At 37.3% G+C, this 23,737-nt stretch overlaps 1 protein-coding gene across 1 annotated transcript in view; it reads right to left on the reverse strand.

Moving 5' to 3' along the window:
* Positions 1–23,737, reverse strand: part of MIB1 (MIB E3 ubiquitin protein ligase 1) — a 234,167-nt gene that overhangs the window by 34,614 nt on the left and 175,816 nt on the right. The window contains exons 13-15 of the mRNA XM_007935594.2: positions 10,883–11,015; positions 3,234–3,320; positions 988–1,149 (exon numbers count right to left, since the gene is read on the reverse strand). Coding sequence (XP_007933785.1) covers positions 988–1,149; positions 3,234–3,320; positions 10,883–11,015 — 382 coding nt within the window. The remainder of the gene's footprint in view (positions 1–987; positions 1,150–3,233; positions 3,321–10,882; positions 11,016–23,737) is intronic.

Genomic DNA, 23,737 nt, shown 5'->3' on the forward strand with positions numbered 1-23,737 from the left:
ATTTTCCATGTTTTTTCTGTTGCAGATACCTGGCTTCACTCCATTGTGGTTAGAGAAAACACTCTGTATAATTTCAATCTTTTAAAATTGATTAAGATTTGCTTTGTGGGAACCAACTGCTTCTAATCTTTTGGTTATGACAGGCAGCTACTCAGACAAATACAGCCCTCCCTGCCTGGGTAACAGGACTATCAAGTTATTACCAATCCCACAGCCATACATATTGACTCTGACCATACCAACAAATAGGCATTGTGCAAGGAGAGGACCGTGTAAGCCTCTTTCTGCCCCTACTCATTACACTAATCCTTTCTTTTGAACCCTATGTGACTAGCAGGCATTCAGACTAACAGTGATTAAAAATCCTTGAAGTCTGCCCAATGTTTATTGGCAGGAGGCAGTATCTCATTAAAAAAATAAAAATAAAAAAAAGACTTGCTTTGTAACCTAAAATGTGGTTTATCCTAGAAAATAATCCATGTGCACTGGAGCAGAATGTACATGTGCTGTTTTGGTATAGAGTGTTCTACATAGGTCTGTTAAGTCTAGTTAGTTTATAGTGTCATTCAGGTCCTCTGTTTCCATGTTGGTCTAAATATTCTGTCCACTACTGAAAATGGTATAGTGAAGTGTCAAGTAACTATTACAGTACTATTTCTCCCTTCAATTCTATCAGTGTTTGCTTTATATATTTAGGTCCCCCAATATTGGGTACATATATATTTATGATTTTTAAATCATAAATCCACTTTAGCAAATGACATACATACCAAAAAAATATTTTGGGTTGTCTTACAAAATTATTTAAAATCATAATAAATACCAGTCAATACTTGCATTGATTAGTGTTTAGTCCATAAAGTAAATTTCTAAATAAGATACTTTGATACAATATTTTAACTGATGCAGAGTAGAATAGCAGCAATATAAGCTTTTGCATTAAAATAGGCTTCCATTGGTACTTAATTAAATATTATCATTACTTACTGTGTTTTTGGATGGCTCCCAGGCAGCATCCACCTTTCCCACATCTTGCATATCTTGGAGCTGACGAAGCTGAGACAAAGTGTGATGCCTGAGAGCTTCATGCAAAGGAGTGTCCCCATCCTTATCCTGAATATCTAGTTTGGCACCTGCACGGACCAAAAGCTAAAAGAGAAAGACATTCCATTTTGGTAAAGTATCCATGCTCTTAAGAAATTACAACATATTATAATGTATATACATATTCAGAGCCCTGGATGCTTAATTCATCTACTCTAATATCAAGATTCATGCTCATTACCATCAAGTCGATTCTCAGTCATGTCAGCCCTATAAGAAACAGTAAAACTACACCAAACGGTTTCCAAGACTGTAATCTTTATGGAAGGAGACTGCTCCCATGGAGCTGCTATTGGGCCTGAATCACCAATTTTTTGGTTAGCAGTCAATTGCTTAATCACTATGTTACACAGGGTTCCTTAAAACCAAGATAACTAGAGGAAATTTAGGAAATTTTTGCTCCTTTAATTTCAGACATATGAGTTGAGATATTTTAAGCTCTTCTACCAGGACCAATTATACCATTCAAAGTTCTATTATTATTAACAAATGAGTGTAATTACTGATTCCTTCTTTAGTCAATTTTCTCCAAATGTTATAAACATAAAAAAATACAAGTATCATAGAAGATAAATGAAGAATTTTTTTAGCAAATAACAATATACATGAACAATGTTTGCTAAACTACCTCTTAGATAAAATGGATAATTGATACATTTCAATAGACCATTAAACAGTAAATATAACTATATTTAAGACTTTGCTTATGATACTTTAACAATTTTCCTAATCTTTTCTGTAAGTGCAATCAAAGACTTTTAGAAAATCACCATATACAGAAGAAATCAATCTGTCTTGGAAAATTACTTTTTTTCCCCCTTGTTCCAAAAAGGCTGCATAAAATGTCACTCTATGGCAGTGTTTCTCAAATTTAAAGTACATCAGAATCATCTGAAGGCTTGTTAACCCACAGATTGCTGGGTCTCATCCCTAGAAAGGTCTGAGTAGGGCCAATGAATGTGCTTTTCTATCAAGTTCCTAAAGAGCCCTTTTGGCATCATGGTGAAAGCATTCCCCTGCTAACCAAAAGATGAGTGGTTTGAACCTATCAGCTGTTCCATGGGAAAAAGATGTAGCAGTCTGCCTCTGTAAAGATTTACAGCCTTGGAAACCCTATGGGACAGTTCTACTCTGTCCTACAGTGTCACTGTGAGTCAGAATCAACTCGATTGCAGTGTTTTTTGTTTGTTTGTTTATTTGTTTTTACCAAGTTCCCAGGTGATGCCGATGCTGCTGGTTCAGGCGCCAAACTTTAACAATCTCTGCTAGAAAAAAAGGAACTCTGGTGGCATTATGCCTAAGCCATTTGACTGCTAACCAGAAAGTTGGTGGTTCAAACCCACCAGATGCTCCACAGAAGGAAGATCAGGCAATCCACCTCTGTAAAGATCTACCACCTCAGAAACCCAAAAGGGGTCGCTATGAGTAGACATTGACTCGATGGCAATGAGTTTGGTTTTGTTTGTTTGTTTGTTTGGCTCTAGATAAAGGTATTTAAATAAACAATCTTTCCAGCATTTTGTTCGGAATCACAAGATTAGTAAAATCTAAGAACTATATTTCAACTTTTCCAGAATTGGCAGCAGCAAATGTCCAACCAAAGTTTTTATTTCTACAGTTTACTCTCAATTTTACATATTAGGAGGAACCATACTTTTTACTGCTGTGGTTAAGCCATTGGGCTGCTAACCAAAAGGTTGGCACTTCAAACCCACCATCTACTTTGCAGGAAAAAGATGAGGCAGTCTACTTCTATAAAGATTTACAGTCTTGGAAACCCTATGGAGGTTGCTATGAGTCAGAACTGACTCAATGAAAATGAGTGGGTTTAGTTTTGGTTTAGTACTTTTTACATATAACTTTGAAATTTTCTGATTTGATACTGTAAGACACAAAACTGTAGACTTTGAATACCAGACTTTTAATGTTTTCCCCTATTCAAAATTAAAACACTTTACCTAACTGATGCAAAATATTAGCCTAAAATCCTAATTTTCAAATCTAGTTTTTTTCTTTTTTTAAAGAAATCTAGAATTCTATCATTTATAGCAGTATTTTCAAGAAGTTTTAGAAATCTGTCTGGTTGAAATGCAATTGTAAGTTAAAATGTATGTTGACAAATACTTTACCCTAACAATCTGGGTATGCTGCCGTTCAACAGCAAGGTGTAGGGCAGTTTGCTGGTTCACATTCTGGATATCCAGGTTTGCATTACCCTGAACAAGAAAAACAAATTTTATATAATTAAAATTTGACAACAGTAAAGAACATTAAAATGGTAAATATTTGTATGGAATAAAAAACACTGGATACTGTTGACTACTTTCCCCTCTGTGAGGTTCTCTCTTGTCAGTTGCTATAGTTATTCTCATATAGTAATAGTTGCTAGCAACACAGAAGAACTGGATGGGGTAGCAATCTTTCTGAAGGAGAACAGCAAGTTATAAAAATTCTTTTTATTATGGTGATTCCATCTAAGAACACAAAAAGGACAATGTACCAGTACAGAGCTCATAAACAGCTTCCTTTCAATCTCCACTACAGGGCAACGGAGATAATTTATCTCCTGTTAACTGTAAATATTTTCTGAAAAATTGTATTTATCAGTCTTCATACTGGATTTAGACTGACTTTGATGACCTAATAAGGTTGCTATTTCTTGATGCCTAAGCTCTTCCTCATTCAGAGAAAAGGAATTGTGCTTGAAGGTGAGAAGAATCAATGCTTAATTAATACATAAAAATCCTTATTAAGTGGAGAGAGCAGAAAGTCCTACCCATAGTCCTAGGACAGCCAGGGGACTATATGAGAGCATCTGTCTGATACCTAAGGACAAAGGGAAGGAACCAACAAACAAAAACATTGAACTTGGAGTCAGAGGACCTAAATTCAAATATTAAACTGTCATTTATAAGCTATGTGAACTTAGCAAGTACCACCAAACAACTTCATGCCTACTTTCTCAATTCCAAAACGGCCTTTGAGCAACCTATTTCACGGGGTCATTTTGTAGATTAAAGCAGGTAACATATAAAAATACCAACCACAATGTCTGGCATACTTAAAAAATAAAATTATGCACAGGATGCATGATTCAAAAGATAAGACTGACCATTCTGTTTAGGTCTGGCAACTACTCATATACTGTGATTACAACTCTGATACCATCTATGGCTGGGAAATCACAGAGAGCTGAAACTCCAGTGATACTAATACCACTTCCAGAATATAGGAGTTTCTGTTTTGTTCTTACTATGTTTCTTCGAGTAGGGTCATGAAGTGCGTATGTGTGATAGTTAGAGCTGTGCGTCAACTTGGCTGGACCCCAGTTCTGTGTGGTTGTTCCCATGATGGGATCAGATGACTGTGTTCTGAGTGGCCAATCTGTTCAAGGGGAGTTTCCCTAGGGGTGTGGCCTGCTTCCAGGATACCCAGGGACATCGTGGGAAGAGAGACATTCTTCTGTGGATCGGGATTCTGTCGTGCTGCCTACAACTGTCCCTGAGTGAGCAATCCACCGTTCAGCCTGGAGATCTTGGATTCGTCATTCATTGGAGTTAACAGCCAGAGTACTGCCCGCCAGCTTTGAGCTTCTCAGCCCCTGGGGAAAAAGCCTCCAGCCTGACGTTTGCTCCAGGGACTTTGGACTTGCCGGTTTCTATATGTTTGTGAGCCATCTTCCTAAGATAAATTTCTCTCTCTCTTTATATATATATATAAGCTTTGCTGGTTTTTGTCTCTCTAGAGAACCCAGTCTAACACAGTATGTCAGCTTGTTTTATTACTATACCTGCTTTCATATAAATGGAGAAAGTGGAAAATTTTCTTTTTAATTTTCCTGAGCTTTTCTATCATTTAGATTTTACTGAAGTAGTATTCCAGAAGCCCTGGTGAATAAAGGTTAAACACTTCATTGTTAACCAAAATGTCCACATTTTGACCCACCAGCCACTCCATGGGAAAAAAGCTGTGGCAGTCTGCTTCCATGAAGATTAAAGCTTTGGAACACTATGGTGCACTTCTACTGTGTCCTTTAGGGTTGCTACAGCTGACTCGACAGCAGTGGGTTTTTGGAAGTAATATTCTGTTGTACAAATCTACCACCATTTGTTTATCTAGTCATCAGATGGGAGCTCTGGTGGTGTAGCACCTAAGGCACTTAACTGCTAACCAGAAGGCTGGTGATTTCAACCCACCAGCCACTCCTCGGAAGGAAGTTTGAGCAATCTACTTCCATAGAGGTACTGCCTCGGAAACCCAAGGTTTCTGCTGTGAGTTGGGACCGACTTGACAGCAGTGAGTTTGGTTTTTTTTTTTTTTTTTAAGTCATCAGATGATGAACACCTATCTGGCTTACTCCCAGTTTTGGGTTATTATAAGTAAAGTTGTTGCAAACATTTAGTATTTGCACAGAAACATGTCTTCAGTTCTCGAGTATATACATAAAAGTGAGACTGTTGGGTTGTATAGTAAATAATATCTAACTTTATAAGAAACTGCCAGATTGTTTTTCAAACTGGCTACTTTGGAAAACACCAGCAATTTATGTAAATTCCAGTTGCTCCAGATCCCAATCAACTCTTGGTTTTATTGGTCCTTTTAATTTTAGCCATTCTAGTGGGTGATCAAGGCACTCTGGTGACACAGTGCCTAAGGCATTTGATTGCTAATCAGAAGGCTGGCAGTTCAAACCCACCAGCCACTCCACAGAAGAAAGACTGGGCAATCTATTTCTGTAAAGATTTACCACCTTGGAAACCCAGTGGGGGTTGCCATGAGTCGGAACTGGCTTAATGGCAGTGGGTTTGGTTTTGAGTGGGTGATTAAACCAGTGTCATCAAGTTGATTCCATGTGTCAGAACAGAACTACGCTATGGTTTTCAATGGCTGATTTTTCAGAGTCAGACTACCAGAGCTTTCTTCTGAGATGCCACTGGGTGAACACAAACCTCCAACCTTTTGGTTAACAGCGATCATGTTAATCATATTCACCATGCAGGGGCTCCAGCTGGTGGTTAGTAGCATCTTATTGTGATTTTATTCTATTTTCTAATGACCAATGATACTTATGTCTTATTGCTAACTGTTTATCTCCTTTGGTAAATTGTATTCTTAAATTTTTTGCATTTTTTGTAAGTTTTTTTTTTAAAGTATTATTGATCTTTATTACTGAGTTGTATAAGTTCTTTATATATCCTAGATACCACTACTTTCTCAGATATGTTCTTAGAATAGTTTTCTCTAGTATGACTTCCCTATTTGTTTTCTTTACAATGTCCTAATGAGCAGAAAGGAGCTCTGGTGGCATAGTGCCTAAGGCACCTGACTCCTCAGAAGGAAGATGGGGCAATCTACTTCCGTAGTGATACTGCCTCGGAAACCCAAGGAGGGGTCGCTATGAGTTGGGTCTACACATAACAACAAGAAGAATGAGCAGAAGCTTAAAATTTTCATGAAGTCTAATTAATCACTTTTTAAACTTGTGATTATGCCTTTCTGTATCCTAAAATCCTTTGTCCACCTCCAAGTCAGAAGATCCTATCCTATGTTTTCTTTTACAAGCTTTACTCAAGGTTTAAGCTTTTATGTTCAGGTCTAATCTCATTTTAATTTTTGTATATTGTGTGAAGTAAAGGTCAAGGTTCTCCTTTTCCTTCCTGCATATGGATATCCAATTGTTCTAGAACCATTTTTGAGAAACTACACTTTTCTCATTAGATTGCTTTGGCACTTTTATCAAAATTAACTGACAATATATGTATGGTTCCAATTCTACATCCTCCACTCTATTCCTTTGATTTACATGATCATCTAGGCAGCAAATGCTAAGGAATCTCAAAAAACGGCACTAGAACTGATAGGTGAATTTAAGCAAAGTCACAGGATGCACGGTCAAGACACACACACAAAAATGCCAAAAATCAGCCAGCAAACACATGAAAAAATGCTCATGGTCATTAGCCATCAGAGAGATGCAAATCAAAACAACAATGAGATACCATCTCACCCCAGCACTAATGGTCAAGTTCAATAAGACAGAAAATAACGAATGCTGGTGAGGATGTGAAGAGATTGTGACTCTCATACACTGCTGATAGGACTGTCAAATGATACAACCACTGCAGGAAGCAGTACGGTGATTCCTTAAAAAGCTGGAATTACCCAGGTATACAGTAGAGCTGACAAGGGGCAAGGTTGTAATCATTTCTTGGCCACAGCCAGCTACCCAGAGGGAGTGAGTAGTTGGATCTGTGGGCTCGGGACCATAGGTGCAGGGGACATCAAGCTCAATTGGCGTAACATACTGTTCTGGTTACTCAGTGCTGCTCTGACAAGAATATACCACAAATGGGATAGATAGAGTTTATCCTCTTAAGAGTTTGGAGGCTTTAAGTCCAAGTTCAAAGTGCCAAGCTCAAAGGGCTGGGGTAAAGCCCTTCAGCCTTGGGCCTTTTCAGTTTTGTCTCTTGTTCCCAGCCCACTGAAGCTGGAGGCTTTTCTTCACTCAGCTGCTGGCTGCTGAGGCTGACAAGCCCAAGGTTGACAAATAATAAGGCACAGGCCTTATATTACCAAACCACACGGGAGGCCATTAATTCAAATCCATTAAAAGTCCCAAGATCGGCAGAGCATGGCAAGCTGCTGAACAATGACTCGACTATATGCAGGATTCAAGCGTGCCATAAGCTAGAGAACATTCTCAAAACTGTTTCTTATGTACTCAAAGCAGCTACTCAGCTGCTCCAATAGATTCCACCACGGAGTTAATTACCAATCTCACCATGAGGAATAACTACATCCAGCTGCCCAGCCACTCAAAACCAGGCCCAGCAAAGTTAACACATAAATTTAACCACCACACATACTACACAAAAACACTGTTCCACATCCTACTTTGGTGTGTAGTGACTGGGATCTTAAAAGCTTCCTCATACAGAGCAAAGAAGAATGAAGAAAACCAAAGACACATGGAAACAACTAGTCCAAGCGACTGATACACCATGCAATCCACAGCCTATACAACTATGAGACCAGAAGAACTAGATGGTGACTGGCTACCAATGTCAACTACTTAGAGGGGGTTCTCTGTAGGAGGTCCTGGATAGAGTGGAAGAACAATGTGGAACAAAACTCAAAAGCAGTTTAAAAAAAAAAAAAAAAAAACCAGGTTTGCTGGTCTGATAGAGTCTGATGGAACCACTAAGACTGTGGCCCCTAGCTGCCCTTCATGTCTGGAATTGAACCCACTCCTTGTGTGGCTTCCAGCCAAACAAAAGACAGGCATATGAGGTGAACATTTACATTAGGTAGACACACTCCTTGGAGAGATCAATCATGGGAGAATAGAAGGGCTGTGTATGCACAAGGAGATAGCTCGGGCGGCAGGAGTGCATGGGAGGAAAGGACACAGGGAAGAGGTAACTATGGGGAAGAAGTGGGAGAGAAGCTATTGCATTGTGGGAAACTGCAGTCAATGTCATGAGACAAAGTATATGTGAGCTGCTGTATGGAAAGTGAATTTGCTCTGTAAACTTTCACCCAAATCACAATAAAAATTTAAAAAAAGAAAAAAAACAAACAAACTAGAATTAGAGATACCATTTGACCCAGAAATTCCATTACTAGGTATATATCCTAAAGAAGTAAGAGCCAGGACAAGAACAGATAGATGCACACCCATGTTCACCACAGCACTATTTATAATAGCAAAAAGATGGAAACAATTTACATGCTCATCAAAAGAAGAATGGATAACCAAACTATTGTACATACACACAATGGAATACTGTGCAACACTGAAAAATAATGCAGTATCTGCAAAACACCGCATAACCTGGATGAACTTGAAGGACACTATGCTGAGTGAAGTAAGTCAATCACACAAGGACAAATATAGTATTAGTTCACTATTGTAAAAAGTGAAGGAAAGGTTTATATATGGTTTATATATGTTGATTACCAGGGGTGGGAGGGGAGAGGAGGGAACACTTAGGGGGGAAAAAAATGCATTGACCCATGTCACTTTAGTTTTGTGTACTTCACTGTACATAAATTATATTTCAATTAAAAAAAAAAGCAAAAATCTAAATGTATCTGTATACACTAACAGTATATAACTGGAAACTGAAATTTAAAAGTAATATATAAAATAGCATGAAAAAATATTAAATACTTCAGGATAAATCTAATATGTGAAGAGCAATCAAACTCCCAGGAGGCTCTTTAATAGAAACTAAAAAGCTGATTTGGAAATTTATATGGAAATGAAAAAGATCTAGAATATTAAAGTAATTCTAAGAAAACTAGAGGGCTTACTCTGATTTCAAGACTTACTATCAAGCAGTAGTAAGTGTGGTTTGGCATAAATAATTTAGTTTTGGATGAAAAGGAATTTATCACAAGTAACACTTCTAAGAGCAGTAATTTTAATAGTAAGGAGTTAAAATAGCAGAGGAAAAAGTAGTTTAACTTTTTAACTATTTCTTTCTCATTTTTAGTTTCTGATATGGTACTTAATTATATATAATGTACTATTTACTATACTTTTCAGCTGTTTCATTTATCTACATTATAAGCTCCTTGTAATTAGAGCTTACAAATAATTCTTTGATAATTTCAGTGCATCTACATGGCTATATACTTTACTGAAGCATTTAAAAATTTGCTGAATACACTAAAATTTCATAAAACTGCAATAAGCAGATTTTTAAAAAATCCAATCTCATAAAAATGTGAGGTCATCTTATTTCTGGGGGGTGAATGAAATTAACTAAAGCAAGCCACTACTGCTATCCAACCAGGAATTCCAGAGGTCCAGAGATAGTCATGAACCAAATCCCTAGATTCTAGCTACAATGTGGTATCACGTGACGGCAACTGGCTACCCCAGCTTAAATACCAGCACAGATGATTCTTGGTCCTGTGACTGACTGATAACGTACTTCTTTAACAGTGGCAGTGATTCTGGGAGAGCCTTGCTAGTTGATGGCCCTCAAATCAGGAAGGCTATGTAGTGGGAAGACCACAGATTTAAGGATCTACATCCTCTGCCTCCAATTTAAGAACCAGTGTTAGGCAGTGAAAGAATATGCATTATATCTGAATTTGCATCTGTTTTGGTTCTCTAGTGCTGCTATAACAGAAATAGCACAAGTGGATGGCATTAACAAACAGGAGTTTATTCTCTTACGGTTTATGAGGCTTGTCCAAGTCCAAAATGCCAGCTCTAGGGGATGGGTGAAGGCCCCTTGACCTTGGGCTTCAGATCTGCCTCTTGCTCCAGCCCACTGAAGCTGAAGGCTTCTCTTAACTCAGGCATCTACTGGCTGCTGAGGCTGACAAACCCAAGGTCAACAGGTAAAATGGTATAATCCCAAAATTATCAAACAACATGGTAGGCCACTAGTTCAAATTCAGAAACTGTCCTAAGATTGGCAGTAAACCTGACAGGCTGCTAAATGAAGACTTGGCTAAATGCAGGTTCCAAGTGTGACCAAAAGCTAGAGACCCGTCTCAAAGCGTCTTACATACGAGAAGCAGACCACATCCCTAAAGCAGCTAGATTCCACCATGGAGTTGTCTCATCATGGGGAATAACTACATCCATCTAGCTGCCCAGCCACACAAAACCAGGCCCAGCAAAGTTGACACATAACCTTAATTACCACAGCATCATCATGAGGATTTATTGTAACCTGCTAATAAGTAGTTAATGAAGGAATACATAAATAATGACAATGGTCCAAAACTGTTAACACTATTGAACTGTTTTTCTTACCTGATGCACTAACAGTTCAGCCACTTCCACATGATTATTAAGGGCAGCCAGATGCAAGGCAGTATAACCATCATCCTTCTTCTCATCCACAATCCAAGGTCTTGGTAATTTAGATAGTAAAACACGCATTGCACTGAAAGTGAAATTTACATTACTTTGATATTTATATAATTTGATAATAAAATATTTCCTTTAGAAAAATATATTCACCAAAATTCTGAAATCACAAAAATATATTGCTCTTAAAAAAAACCAAATCTTTAAAGACAAACAGAAAAATCAGTATTTCTGAATTTCAAATGACCAACTTTTTGATATTTTGAGAAATAAACTATCAATATTTGGGCAACAGAACCAAAATAGAATAGATGTGCTACAAAGAAGAAATATAAGAAGAAAAAAGAAGTAGGAGAAAGAAACCTACCCTAATAAGGACACACTTTTGGCTTTGTGGAATCTTTTAGGCTCAAATGTTACACTATCAGTTAATGCAAAAGTTAATAAACAACCAAGTAACAAAAACAATAGTAATAATTAAAACAAATTTTGTAGATGACAGATTATGACGAGATACAGAGTTAAAATCTGATATATGTCATTGGTAGTGCAAATTTCCGTTTAGATCAATACACACAAAATGGTAGCTGTTTTAAGTTAATATTTAAAATTTGAGAATTGGTACCAAAATATTTCCAAAGCAAAAAAGCTAACTTTATTGTAAAGAGCAACAAATATGAAAAAGTCGAAATTCAGAAGAGCAGAACTAATTAGTGAAAAATTAATGTTTCTTAAAGAAAAAGCTGGATCTCCTTCCTAATCAAACTCACTGCCATCAAGTCAATTCTGATTCACAGTGACCCCTACTGGGTTTCCAAGGCTGTAAATCTTTATGGAAGCAAACTGCCTCATCTTTCTGCGCAGCAGGTGGTGGGTTCAAGCCATTGACATTTTGGTTAGCAGCCAAATGCCCTAGATCTCCTTCCTAAAGAACAGTAAAATTAGAAGTAACCTTTCTTAATGTATGTGGTTAAAATCATACTACAATGTAAAAAAAATATATATATATATTAATATACTTCTCCACTAATTCTTTTTAGAAAAGACTAGGTCCTGAGATAAAGGTTCATGTAGAGTGTTGGACTTGGTGTGTACAGTATATATATGTATTGGTATATCACTTTCCTGCCCTTGAGAAAGGGCAAAATTTGAACATAATCTTTTAAAATTTTGTCACATAGAGCATAAATGGGAAAGAAACAATATCAATGTTTCTTTCTGTTATATGTAAGGTCACTATGAGCTGGAGCCAACTGGACAGTACCTAACAACATACCGAGAAAGTTTTTTCTAAGATGATATAAATGAGAGATAAAGTTATAAATGTATGGTGAAACAGGCTGAAGGTAAGAATGTGCATAAATGAAACCTTGTTGTCGTTAGTTCCCATTGATCAGCGGTAACTCACAGACACCCCATATACAACAGAATGAACTGTGCCTGACCCTGTACCATGTTCACAATTATTGGAATGCTGCTGTGGCCACTGTATATTTAAAGTGTCTTCAAACCTAGAGGGGGGTCACCCTCCAGCACTTTATCAGAAAATATTCTGTGGTGGTTCATAGGGTTTTCAGTGGCTACTTTTTGGAAATGCATCCACACTTCACTTATCAACAGAGTCAAGTTCCAAAGATCAGGTCATTATGCAAAATCTATGTTATGCGAAGAAGAGGCAGCAGCAGGGGTGGCCCAGAACCTTTCAAAATTGCTGTCTCCAGCACCAATGTGCTCTGGACCCCAATGCCCTGCCATCATGGCTGGCACTCAAGCAGACCTAGGGCCTAGCAGCTGAACTAGAAGCACAACTGGTGGCTCTGAGGCTTGGGGTCAAGACAGTCAGCGGGGGTTGCTACCAGTACCCATGCCCCGTGCAACTATCCCCTCTGCAGCCCCTGCCACCTGATGCCACCATACAGGCCAAGGAGAAGCTCATGGGAATGAGCAATGCACTGCAGGTTTTGGAGGGCTAGGAACCTGAAGCTGAGAGCCTGGAAACTATTAGCTGCTTGGAAGAGGAGCTCAGCAACCTGGGCTGTGGTAGAAAAGGAGACGGGGGCCGCCAGGTTCTGCTGTAGCCCCAAGCCCTAATTTACCTCCAGTACCCTTCCTGCTGCAGGACTTGGGCCCTCCAGGGTGCCTGAGTAGAGAGGAATACCAGCAAAACCTCCCCCAACCAAGCCTTCTTCTGGGCCTCTCCAGCCACTGATGGGTTCTCAGAAGAACTCCGTCAAAATCCCCCTCGGTTGCCTCTTTGCACAATGAGCTGGAATGGTGGCTCCAGCAATGGGGATAGGACCAGCAAGAGGCCTCTGGAGAGCTGGCTGCAAGCCTGACAACATGACTGGCTCTGTAACTGAGTGCTGGACATGGGGAGGGAAGCCAGGTTAATAGGCAAAATAGTCAGATATTTTTTTACTATTGTCAAAATGCAAGTAATAGGATGATACAGTGGACAAGTGAGGAGTACGTGTAGATCCTCAGGTCTTTTTTCCTAGTCTTAGTCTGAAATCTCTGCTGAAACCTGTTCACGATGGGCAACCTTGCTTGTAATTTGAAACACTGGTGGCATAGTTTCTAGCATCACAGAAACACACAAGCTACCACAGTACAATTGACAGATAAATTGTGGAAATGAAACTGCAAGCCTTTAAAATAATGAGATTAAGAACTAATATGTCAAAACATATGTCTTTAATGATAGTAGGTTATGAATTCCAGATATGAAATACAAGGAGTCTGAGACTAGGCTTTAGAAAAGATTCAAGAACCTCTAAAAGTGTATTCAAATTTCAAAGTTTATAGCTTTCATCATATTTTCAATAAGTCTATAACCCAGGTATACTGAGAATCATAGCTTAAAGACACTCTTCAGTGGTTATTCCTAAAGTCACAATCATTGTTTGTTGGTAACAGTTATATGGAAATCTGTGGCAAGCTACGGACTCTGCCCCCAGAGAAATGCATATAAAAATCTTTACTACCATTTTGAGGGAATCTGCAAATCCTTTAAATTCATTCATGGACTTTATGAAAGGTGAAACACCTTGCTTTAGTTCATTTTCAGTAACTATTAAGGATTCTAATCCTCCTCATTCAGAGGAGTAAAATACAAGATATTACGGAAACTTTGATTTAGATTCTTAAAGGGGAAAAGTATTGGTACCACGTTACACTTTTAAAGTTTGGATTTGACATAAGCAGATGATAATGCCATACATTATTAATTTCCCTATACATTTGATCAAGTGAGAAATAAAATTTACAGGAGTTTTAGAATTCTGATGGAGTGTTAAGAAAAAAAGTTACATTAAAAACAAGATGTAATCATTAAAAATAAAAAAATCCTTTCAATTGAAACAAATATTATGATATAACTATGTTGAGAGGAATGGTGGTAATAGATGGTATTAACAGCTCTAAATCTTCATTTTCCATAGCATAAAATCAGAAAACGGTGTCTACCATTGCATTGCTAAGTCAAGAAATTTCAGGATAGGTTGCAAGTCATTAAGAGAGGTGGAAAAAAAGGTAAAGAGGGATAAAGCAGAACATGATTATCTTTCATTATAAAAGCTTTGTAGTACTATTTGACTTAAAGATGTACTATTTTAAAAATTTAAAACACTGACATTTGGGCTTACAACATTAAAATACTAATTTCCACCTTTACTCCTTTTAGCTGGGGAGGCTGGGGTGGGGTGGTGGTGTGTGTGTATGTGTGTATGCTACAGTAAGTCTTAATTTATAAAATGTAGTTCATGATAACTTCGTAGTTTTTTTTTTTTAAGTTACACTATTGAACAGTATTCCTGAGAAGTAGGTTCTTAAGTAGTCACATTTTCCACTGTCTTCTACTCCAATTTCTCAAGTCCAGTCCTACATTACACTGCCACAAGCTTAAAGCAAGGTAAGGTAAAGAGAGAGAGTAAGCTGTGTGCTGAGAAAAGAGCCACCACTTACTTCTTACCTTGCACTTAATAAATGAACAGGCTAGGGAAAACTAAGTTCCTCAGAACAAAGAACAAAGTAGCAATGACTCAGAAAGTTACTAAGATAAACAGAAACAGATCTGTGCTCTTGAAAGCTCATTGTCTTTGTTCTGTGTTTACTTCTGTGTCTTTTTGCTTTTCAGCTAAATACAATGATTGAACTGATAGGACAGGGAAGAAAAGTAATCCCAGGCTATTGTCAGGAGTGACAAAACTAATCCTACTCCCTTCGAGATCACATGCTGCAAAGTCAATCAACTACTAATATTAAAATGTAAAATTCTTATTTCCAGAGAGGAAGTTTTCATTTCAGAACAAATCTGCTGTTACATAGTTCACTGACATAGATGTTGTAAATTATGCTATAAAAAAACTACAATTAAAATAGCAAATACTGAGATCACTCAGAAACAGACCACAAAAATTAAAAGTGGAAAGAAACTTTGGCATAGCCTATTCCAAACCTCTCATTTTAAACTGATTATATGAATTATTACAATACAACAGAGGTATTTTAAAGAAAAATGTTTATTTCTGATTTCCCATAGAAATAGTGTTATAATGACAGATAAAGTAAATACATCTGACAACAGACAAGTATGTAAATAAAACATACCATTAACAACTACAGAGAGATTTGTAAAAGAGGAGATCACGAAGTCTAATTGGTTTTAAAAAAAAGAGAGAAATTACCAGAATGGACTTACAATTAAAAGGATTAAAATTATGTATCTTTGTCCAGGGGGAAATCGTTAAAAAAGAAGAGAAATAGTTTGTATGCAGCCTTGAAAGAGAATGAGAAAAAGAATTTGTCATTGCACCCCTAGCATTATCCAAAACAAAGTTCACTGACAGGCTCCTCTGGTATTCTATCTAATGTGTCCTCCAAGAAAATGCTATCACAATTTTTCATTGGACCATTATATGGAAAATTATCACAGGCTGATAACACTGTTAAAATCATCCAACCAATGGTCTTGCTCACCAATTTCCTATTTTAATGTAGTTTCTCATAAATGTGTTTTTTCCCTCAGCGGTGAAAAAAAATCTGATTACCTCATGTGAGTACTTTAACCCACTTACTAGTAATATTTTTTTCTATAAATAGTAATTGGGCATTCTTATTTATATATTAATCTGTTACAAATTTAGTCAGTCATTCCAAGTTCCCTTACTTCTGAATCTATAAAGCTGAGACACCCACACTGGTCCTGCTGAATCCCAACTACACATCCACACTCATAATATCTCATATCTCTAACTTCAACAAAAGGTCATGATTCATATCTAATATCAAAACTTCTTTAGAAATCACTATAAAACACCATAAGGTTGCTGTAAGAATTAAATGAGATGCTATAAGTAACATTTTTAGTATAGGGTTTATAACCCCTCAATACAACAGCTATCATGGCAACTGTAAGATATAGACCCATAATTTCTACAGTATACATATCCCCTTTTCCTTCTTTCCTCTTTCTGGATGTTCCTCTTACATTCTTGATCTTGGTTTAATCTTATTACCATTTAGCCAGTCATCCAAGTCACAAACTAAGGAATCATTATAGACTCTTCCCCTTCTCTTTACTCCTGGTATTCAATTTGTCCTGTTGATTTATTTGCCCTTCTAAATCTATAATTAATCTTTCCCACAGCCCCCAGCATATTTTAGGTAGGCATTCATCATCTACCCTCTGGACATTTACAACAGTCACCTGTCCAAACCTATATTCTCTGTACCACTTCCACCACTATCTGACCATTTTGGAATTTTCACAAATTCAGTATATTATCAGTAATCAAATAAAGATGGTTTCCTTTTAAGTAACCAAATCTATTAAGAGTGAGATTAGCCCTGGTAAAAAGTATTCTAAAATACACTTTCTTGCTTTAAATATACATTTAAAATAACATGAGACTAAATATTTTCTTGATATTTCAAATTAATAAAAATATTGTTATAATAATAGCAAAATCAAATTTCAAAATCACCAGTTTTTATACGAACGAGTGTAGTTCTGGTAGCATACTGCCTAAGGCACTTGACTGCTGACCAGAAGGCTGGCAGTTCAAACTTAGCCACTCCTCAGAAGGAAGGTTGGGCAATCTACTTCCGTAGTGATACCACCTCAGCAACCCAAGGAGGGGTTGCTATGAGTCAGGCTGATTCGATAGCACAAAACAACAAGAAGTGTAGTTGTGGAGAAATGCTGCAAATAGCTCCAACTCTCAACTAGCCAGGATGGGCAGATCAACTGTTGTCGCTGTTGATTTTGAATTAACTTTTCATTTTAGAGCAGCAATTTTAGATTTAGAGAGTTCCCATCTACCCCACATCTTACATTAGTACATTTGCTGTAATTAATGAACCAATATGGATATATTATTATTAACTGAAGCCCATACTCTGGATTTCCTGAGTTTCTCCCCAACATTCTCTTTCTGTTCCAAGATTCTGTTCCTAGATGTTGTTATGTGCCATCGAGTCAGCCTGACTCAAAGCGACCCCTCCTTGAGTTTCCGAGGCAGTATCACTACGGAAGTAGACTGCCCAACCTTCCTTCCAAGGAGTGGCTGGTGGGTTTGAACCGCCAGCCTTCTGGTTAGCAGTCCAGTGCCTTAGGCACTATGCTACCAGAGTTCCTAGATAGCACCTAACAAAACAACATTCTCTTTCCATTCCAACATTCTATCCAAGATACCACATTACATGTTGTCATCATGTCTCCCTAGTTTCCTCTTGATTGTGACCATTTCTTTCCTTCTTTTTGATGACCTTGACAGTACTGAGTTGTTGTTACTGTTATAAGGTCCACCAAATCACCTCCAACTTATAGTGACCCTTTGTACAACAGAAGGAAATACTGCTTGGTTCTGACATCCTCATTATCATTGTTTTGTTTCAGCCCATTGTTGTAGCCACCATGTCAGTCTATCTCATTGAGTCTCCCCCTTTTTTCATTGACCCTCTACTTTACCAAGCATGCTAGCCTTTACCAGGGACTGGTCCTTTCTGATAATATGTCTGAAGTATGTAAGCCAAAGTCTTGCCCTCTTCCCTTCTAAGGAGCATTCTAGTTGTACTTCTTCCAAGACAGACTTGTTCATTCTTTTGGCAGTCCATAGTGTATCAATATTCTTTAACAACACCCTGATTTGAAGGCATCAGTTCTTCTGTTTTCCAAGTCACTGTCCAGCTTTCAAACATATATTAAGTGACTGAAAACACCATGGCTTGGATCAGGCACAGCCTTAGTCCTCAAAGTGACATCTTTACTTCAAAGAAGTCTTTTGCAGTAGATTTGCCCAGTGCAACCCATTTGATTTCTTGACTGCTGTTCCCATGAGAACTGACTGTGGACCCAAGTAAAATGAAATACAACTTCAATATTCTCTGTTTATCATGCTGCTGCTTATTGGTCTTAGTTGTGAGAATTTATTTTCTTTGACGTGTAATCCATACTGAAGAATGCAGTCTTTGATCTTTCTCAGTAAGTATCTATATAAATTATTTGGAATTCTACATGGGAGATTTGGGGTAGATGTCTAACTCTTTCATTAATTAGAAAGTACCTGTTGTTGTTGTTGTTGTTATGTGCCGTCGAGTCGGCCCCGACTCATAGCGACCCCTCCTTGGGTTTCCAAGGCAGTATCACTACGGAAGTAGGATTGCCCAACCTTCCTTCCAAGGAGTGGCTGGTGGGTTTGAACCGCCAGCCTTCTGGTTAGCAGTCAAGTGCTAGTTAATGTTAATTGCTGACGCTTTCAAAAACAAACAAACAAAACCAAATAATATGGGCGCCTCAAGCCTGCAAGGTGAGCTAAAGGAAAATCAAGCAGAGTAGTGTTTGGCCCTCTCACCCCCACACACCAATGACAGCAGCTATCAGTAGCTTACCTCCTTTCTTTCCACAAGGTGGGGAAATCTTAGGAACTGGTACAATATAACCATGAAGTCTGGCTGCAGGCTGTTCCCTGTGACCCCTTGGTTAATGAAGAGGAGACTGTTGTTTAAACTTCACACTGTTGCCCACAGAGTTGCTGGGATAAGGGACTTACTAGCTCAATAAATTAATAATTTTATTAAGTCAACCGATTCCCATCTGTGGAGCACAGTATATTGAGAGTTAGAAATATTTTCTCTAATGCTCAAAAATTCTTATTTCTCAATTCGGTTGTTTTCCAAGGGGTTAAGAACATGGATGGTTTAAAGGTAAGATCTTACTACCAGTTAAGCAGGCATTTATGAGTAGTGCCAAACAAGCATTAAGTTCCAGAACAAGTAATAGTGGTGCCTAGATAATCCTTGGCACATGGTAATACTCAAACGTTTGCTGAATGATGAACAAATGAGTTCTAAGAAGTAGAAGGGACAAGCAGCTGTCTACATTGGTATGTCATATTCATATGGCATTGGGTCAAGTTTTAGGGCCTGACATGCTCTGCAATCTTTCTTCAGAGAAACTGCAGTAGCTTAAGTGCAGAGGCTTACATGTTAGTATTAACTCAGTGTAAAAACGCATTAGAATACCACTGCAGCACATACTATGTGTCAAATAAATGCTTGCTAAATTAAGGAAAAATCTTTCAGATCACCATTAGGTGAAACAGGTTAGTTCAGAGTCTATAAAGGAACTTACTAAGAAAGGTGACCAATCCCAAGTAGCTTCATCACCTTTATTTTAGGCATGCTAAATACAAGCAGATTACTACACAGTTGGAAAGCATTTTTGTTCAACACAAAGCCCTATCTGAATTGATGAAGACAAAAAGTCTAGGAGGGTATACACCAAAATGTTATACATGATAATACTTTAAGATATGATTATGGATGACTTTTATTCTCTTTTATCAATCCAGAACTTCTTATTTTTTCACAGTGAATAGACATTATTTGCTTTAAAATTCTTTTTTTTCTTGTTAGTTGTAATTATTTTCCCAAGTACTCTTTTGTTGGCAGATATTATAATTAAAAAGCTTAAATTAATTAAACTTAAATTCATTAACTACAAATTTGGTACTGTCATTGAATTTAGCTCAAACAGAAGAAGAGATGCACTGACAACACAGGCTGCAGAAAAGCTGTACAGGTGAATACTTGATCATACCTGAAAAAGTCAAAATTATGACTTACATGATTGTTGTTGTTGTTGTTATGTGCCGTCGAGTCAAACCCGACTCATAGCGACCCCTCCTTGGGTTTCCGATACATGATTAGTAAGTTCTTATTTCTTCTTCTATATTATAAGCTAAGAAAGCCCATCTTACTTATCTTTACATCCTTATTGTGGCTACCAACTAAAAGGTTGGTTTGAACCCACCCAGAGGTACGCTGGATGAAGGCCTGGTGATCTGCTTCCAAAAGGTCACAGCCATGAAAACCCTATGGCGCAGAGTTCTACTGTGCAGCACACGGGACTGCCACGAGTTAGAATCGACTCAACAGAAAAATGGTTTTTTTGGTTTGTATACCTAGAATATGGAGCTCAGTGTTTGTTGAATGGAATTCATGAAAGAACAAATGATGAAATAAATAATCATCTTTCTGAATACACTGAGACAAGGCCATTAGCAACATACAAATTTCTGGTATAGATCCCCAAGAGTGGTAATTCCCTAATCAATTCATTATTACAAACCAGAGGAAAAACATGGGCATTGTAGTGAAGAGCTCCAAGTGAAGCCCAACTATCTAGGTTCAAATTTGGGTTATAGTAAACTGAAAGGCTGGTGACTTGAGCAGTTTACTTAACTTCTAGGCTTCAGTTTCCTCATGTGTAAAATGTAAAAAGACTGATCCTGCCTCATAGGGTTGTCAGGGAAAATTAAATGAGTTCATATTTATAAAGGGCATTATATAGTGTTTGCTTAAAAAAAAAAAAAAATCACTAGTAGGAAATGACTGACAAAGAGGGAGTACTTTAGAAACCTGAAAAGCTAATGTATTTTAAAACTCTAAGACATGGGTCATCTTATCACACTGTATGTAAAATTATCTCAAATGTAAGAAAGATGACTCTTTAAAATGGCCAAATATCTACCGACCGATTCCTCTGTCACTGTTTTAAAACAGACATCTAAAATCATTAAACTGCTAAGGTATTAAACGCCAAAGACAAGAAGTATGTGAAGGACAAACATCCCTGTAAGAAAATGAGTTTATAAAACTGATAATGGTTTTTCCTGATTCTTAAGGGAATCAATATATAAAAAAAGAAAAATATTTAAATTAAGAAAAGGTACAGCTGATTTTTCTTGATCACTTTTAAGTTTATGAGATCTTATCTCTCCACAGATTGGTTGGAGGTGATATTTTATTACTTCTCCTTGGTTAAAATAATAAAGTTTAATATTAAAAATTACTGTGAATATGAAGTTGAAATCCACAAATATATTTCTCCATTAAGGCACACAATACATTATGTAGCAATGTTAGAGATAGGTTAACGACTATTTCAGTCTGATCACTAAAATGACTGTGCCTCTATTTTACATTTCAGAAAATTAAAGAACTTTGGCAATACAGAAGGGGAAAAAACACTTTAAAACAGAATAGATATAATTTATAACACATTTTAATACTTCTACATGTGCCTTCAGTTTCAATATAAAAGACAACAATTACACAAAAGCACTTCCCTATTTTTTAACTAAACATTATGAAAAACTGACTAAAATTTTCATTGAATTAAAAGCTTAAGTAGTATTTGCAAGACTTCATGCATACACTAGTATTCTTTTCTCCCTCAGTGATTTTGCCACCTTCAATATACATGTTCTACTTAACATTTCTATATATTTTCCATTCAAATAATATTCATTTAAAACAGCATATATAACAACAACTAGCTCCAAAGGCAAACCCACAGAATCCTGTCAAGTCTTTAGATCTGTAACATACCATCATCTATATTATTTACCAATAAAAGAAAAATGAGGTGGTAAGATATATTTTGGCAGCAGAGGGATTTTACTTGTTCCTTATCTGTCTAAAGACTGTCTTGCTATTAGCCAGGGTAATTTTTTTCCTCTGTCCTTTTTTGCTCTGCAGTGCTTCTAAGTATAGTGACAGCCGCATCAGGCTTTCCTAGTACCAGCGCAAGCTCAGTGAAAATCTGGGAAATGTAAGTGGAAACATGAGAGACCGCTTTATTTGGCAGTACTTTTAAAAAAAAAAAAAAAAAAGGGTAGGACAAATGGCAGAGCAGTGTTTGGACCGCAGGATGAACAATCAATAGGCAGAAAGCAAGATAGAGGCTTTCTCAGCTTTTGGATCGACAATCGACAGCTGAGAGACTATTTTTTGCTATGGTTGACTAAATATGGTCAGGGAAGAGAGAGGCACAAGAGAGCCTGTTTGCCTGGGAGTGCATGTTTCAAATGCTTAGCTGCCTATAAAGCTGTAACAGTTTAGCCTGTGGCCACTGAGGGAAGACTCTAAATTAGCCTCTGTAGTGACCATGTGGAAGTCCTGACCTCGCCTGCAGACTTGACCTCTGGATATGAAAAGGTAGCTTCAACACAAATCTACCATTTAATTCTGGAAACTAAAAAACAAAAAAAAATCTGAAAGCAAGATACAGAATATTTACTGAGAAGTCAGAAGAATCCAATGTATTCTGGTGGGCAAAAGAAAACAAGAGTGAATGTTTATAGTTACTTGGGGGGGGGGGGGTAAGCTGTGTTTTTGGGGGGACGGGGAAAATCTTTTTTAGATTATAAAATTAACTTCCTTTGCAACTTTTCCCCATCTTCTGAAGCATTTCATCTAAAAAATAAGCTAGGTTCATTTTTTTGTCCACTGTGGAACCGTCCTTGGGTGCTTAACTTTCTGTACAGCAGGTACAAGGTACTCACATCTGTGCGATACTGGTAATATGACATTCCAAATCAAATGAGCAACGCTGATTCCATTTTATTATAATATTAGTTATGAGGAAGGAAGAGTAGACTTTGTTTGTTTTTCAAATTTATCTTAAAAGGTGAGGTTCTCTGCTCACTCGTACTTCCCTCGGCTCATGAACAGAAGTGCTGAATCAGCGAATAGAGTAAACGAACCACCAAGATGAGATGGCTGCTGCGGATGTGACTCTCGAGGTCATTACCTTCCTTCCAACTGCAAATGCTGCATGACACTGAATTCACAGGTAACAGCACCCAAGGCCTGTACTTTTAAGGATGCTATGACTTTCTCTGCATGCTTACCTATTAGTGACTCGACACATATTTTTATTGTTAAAATGAAATTCTGTCTGGCTACAGCCTCATCTCACAGTTCAAGTAGAGAGCTTAAGTAGTGTAAAAAGGAAATGCTGATCAAATACCATGCCATATAACTCTTGATCTCAAAACTGCCTAAGTCTTTTATTGTCATTTACATTATTAAATATTTAGTCTTTATTGTTTCAAATTAAATGGTGATTTTGTCATGTCTAGTAAATCACATTCTGCTTCCAAAGTATGCTATCTTTTAAAAACCATTAGTTATTTCAAGGTTTAATCAACCAAGAAACATGGCAATCATAAAATACTTTTTAATGCTTACTATTAATTAGCCAAAAAAATCAAATTAGAATGTGCATGGTGTAATTCTAAAGCTGCATTGCTGAAAACTGCTGTAGTACTGGGCTATCTAACTGCTACATTCTGATTTGCTCTCTGTGAGCTGCACTAGCTTTTTAATCACAGGCTGCAGAAATTCTACTTTCCCTGTGGCTTTTTTTTCCCCACTCTGAAAATTCCTTGGTGTTTTCTTTTAAATTAATCTTTTAATAAGTAAAGGTTACCTGCTAATAATCATTTCTTT

This window comes from Orycteropus afer, unplaced genomic scaffold, assembly GCF_000298275.1.
Source record: "Orycteropus afer afer isolate SDZICR_OR568_19922 unplaced genomic scaffold, OryAfe1.0 scaffold00030, whole genome shotgun sequence".
Taxonomy (NCBI): Eukaryota; Metazoa; Chordata; class Mammalia; order Tubulidentata; family Orycteropodidae; genus Orycteropus; species Orycteropus afer.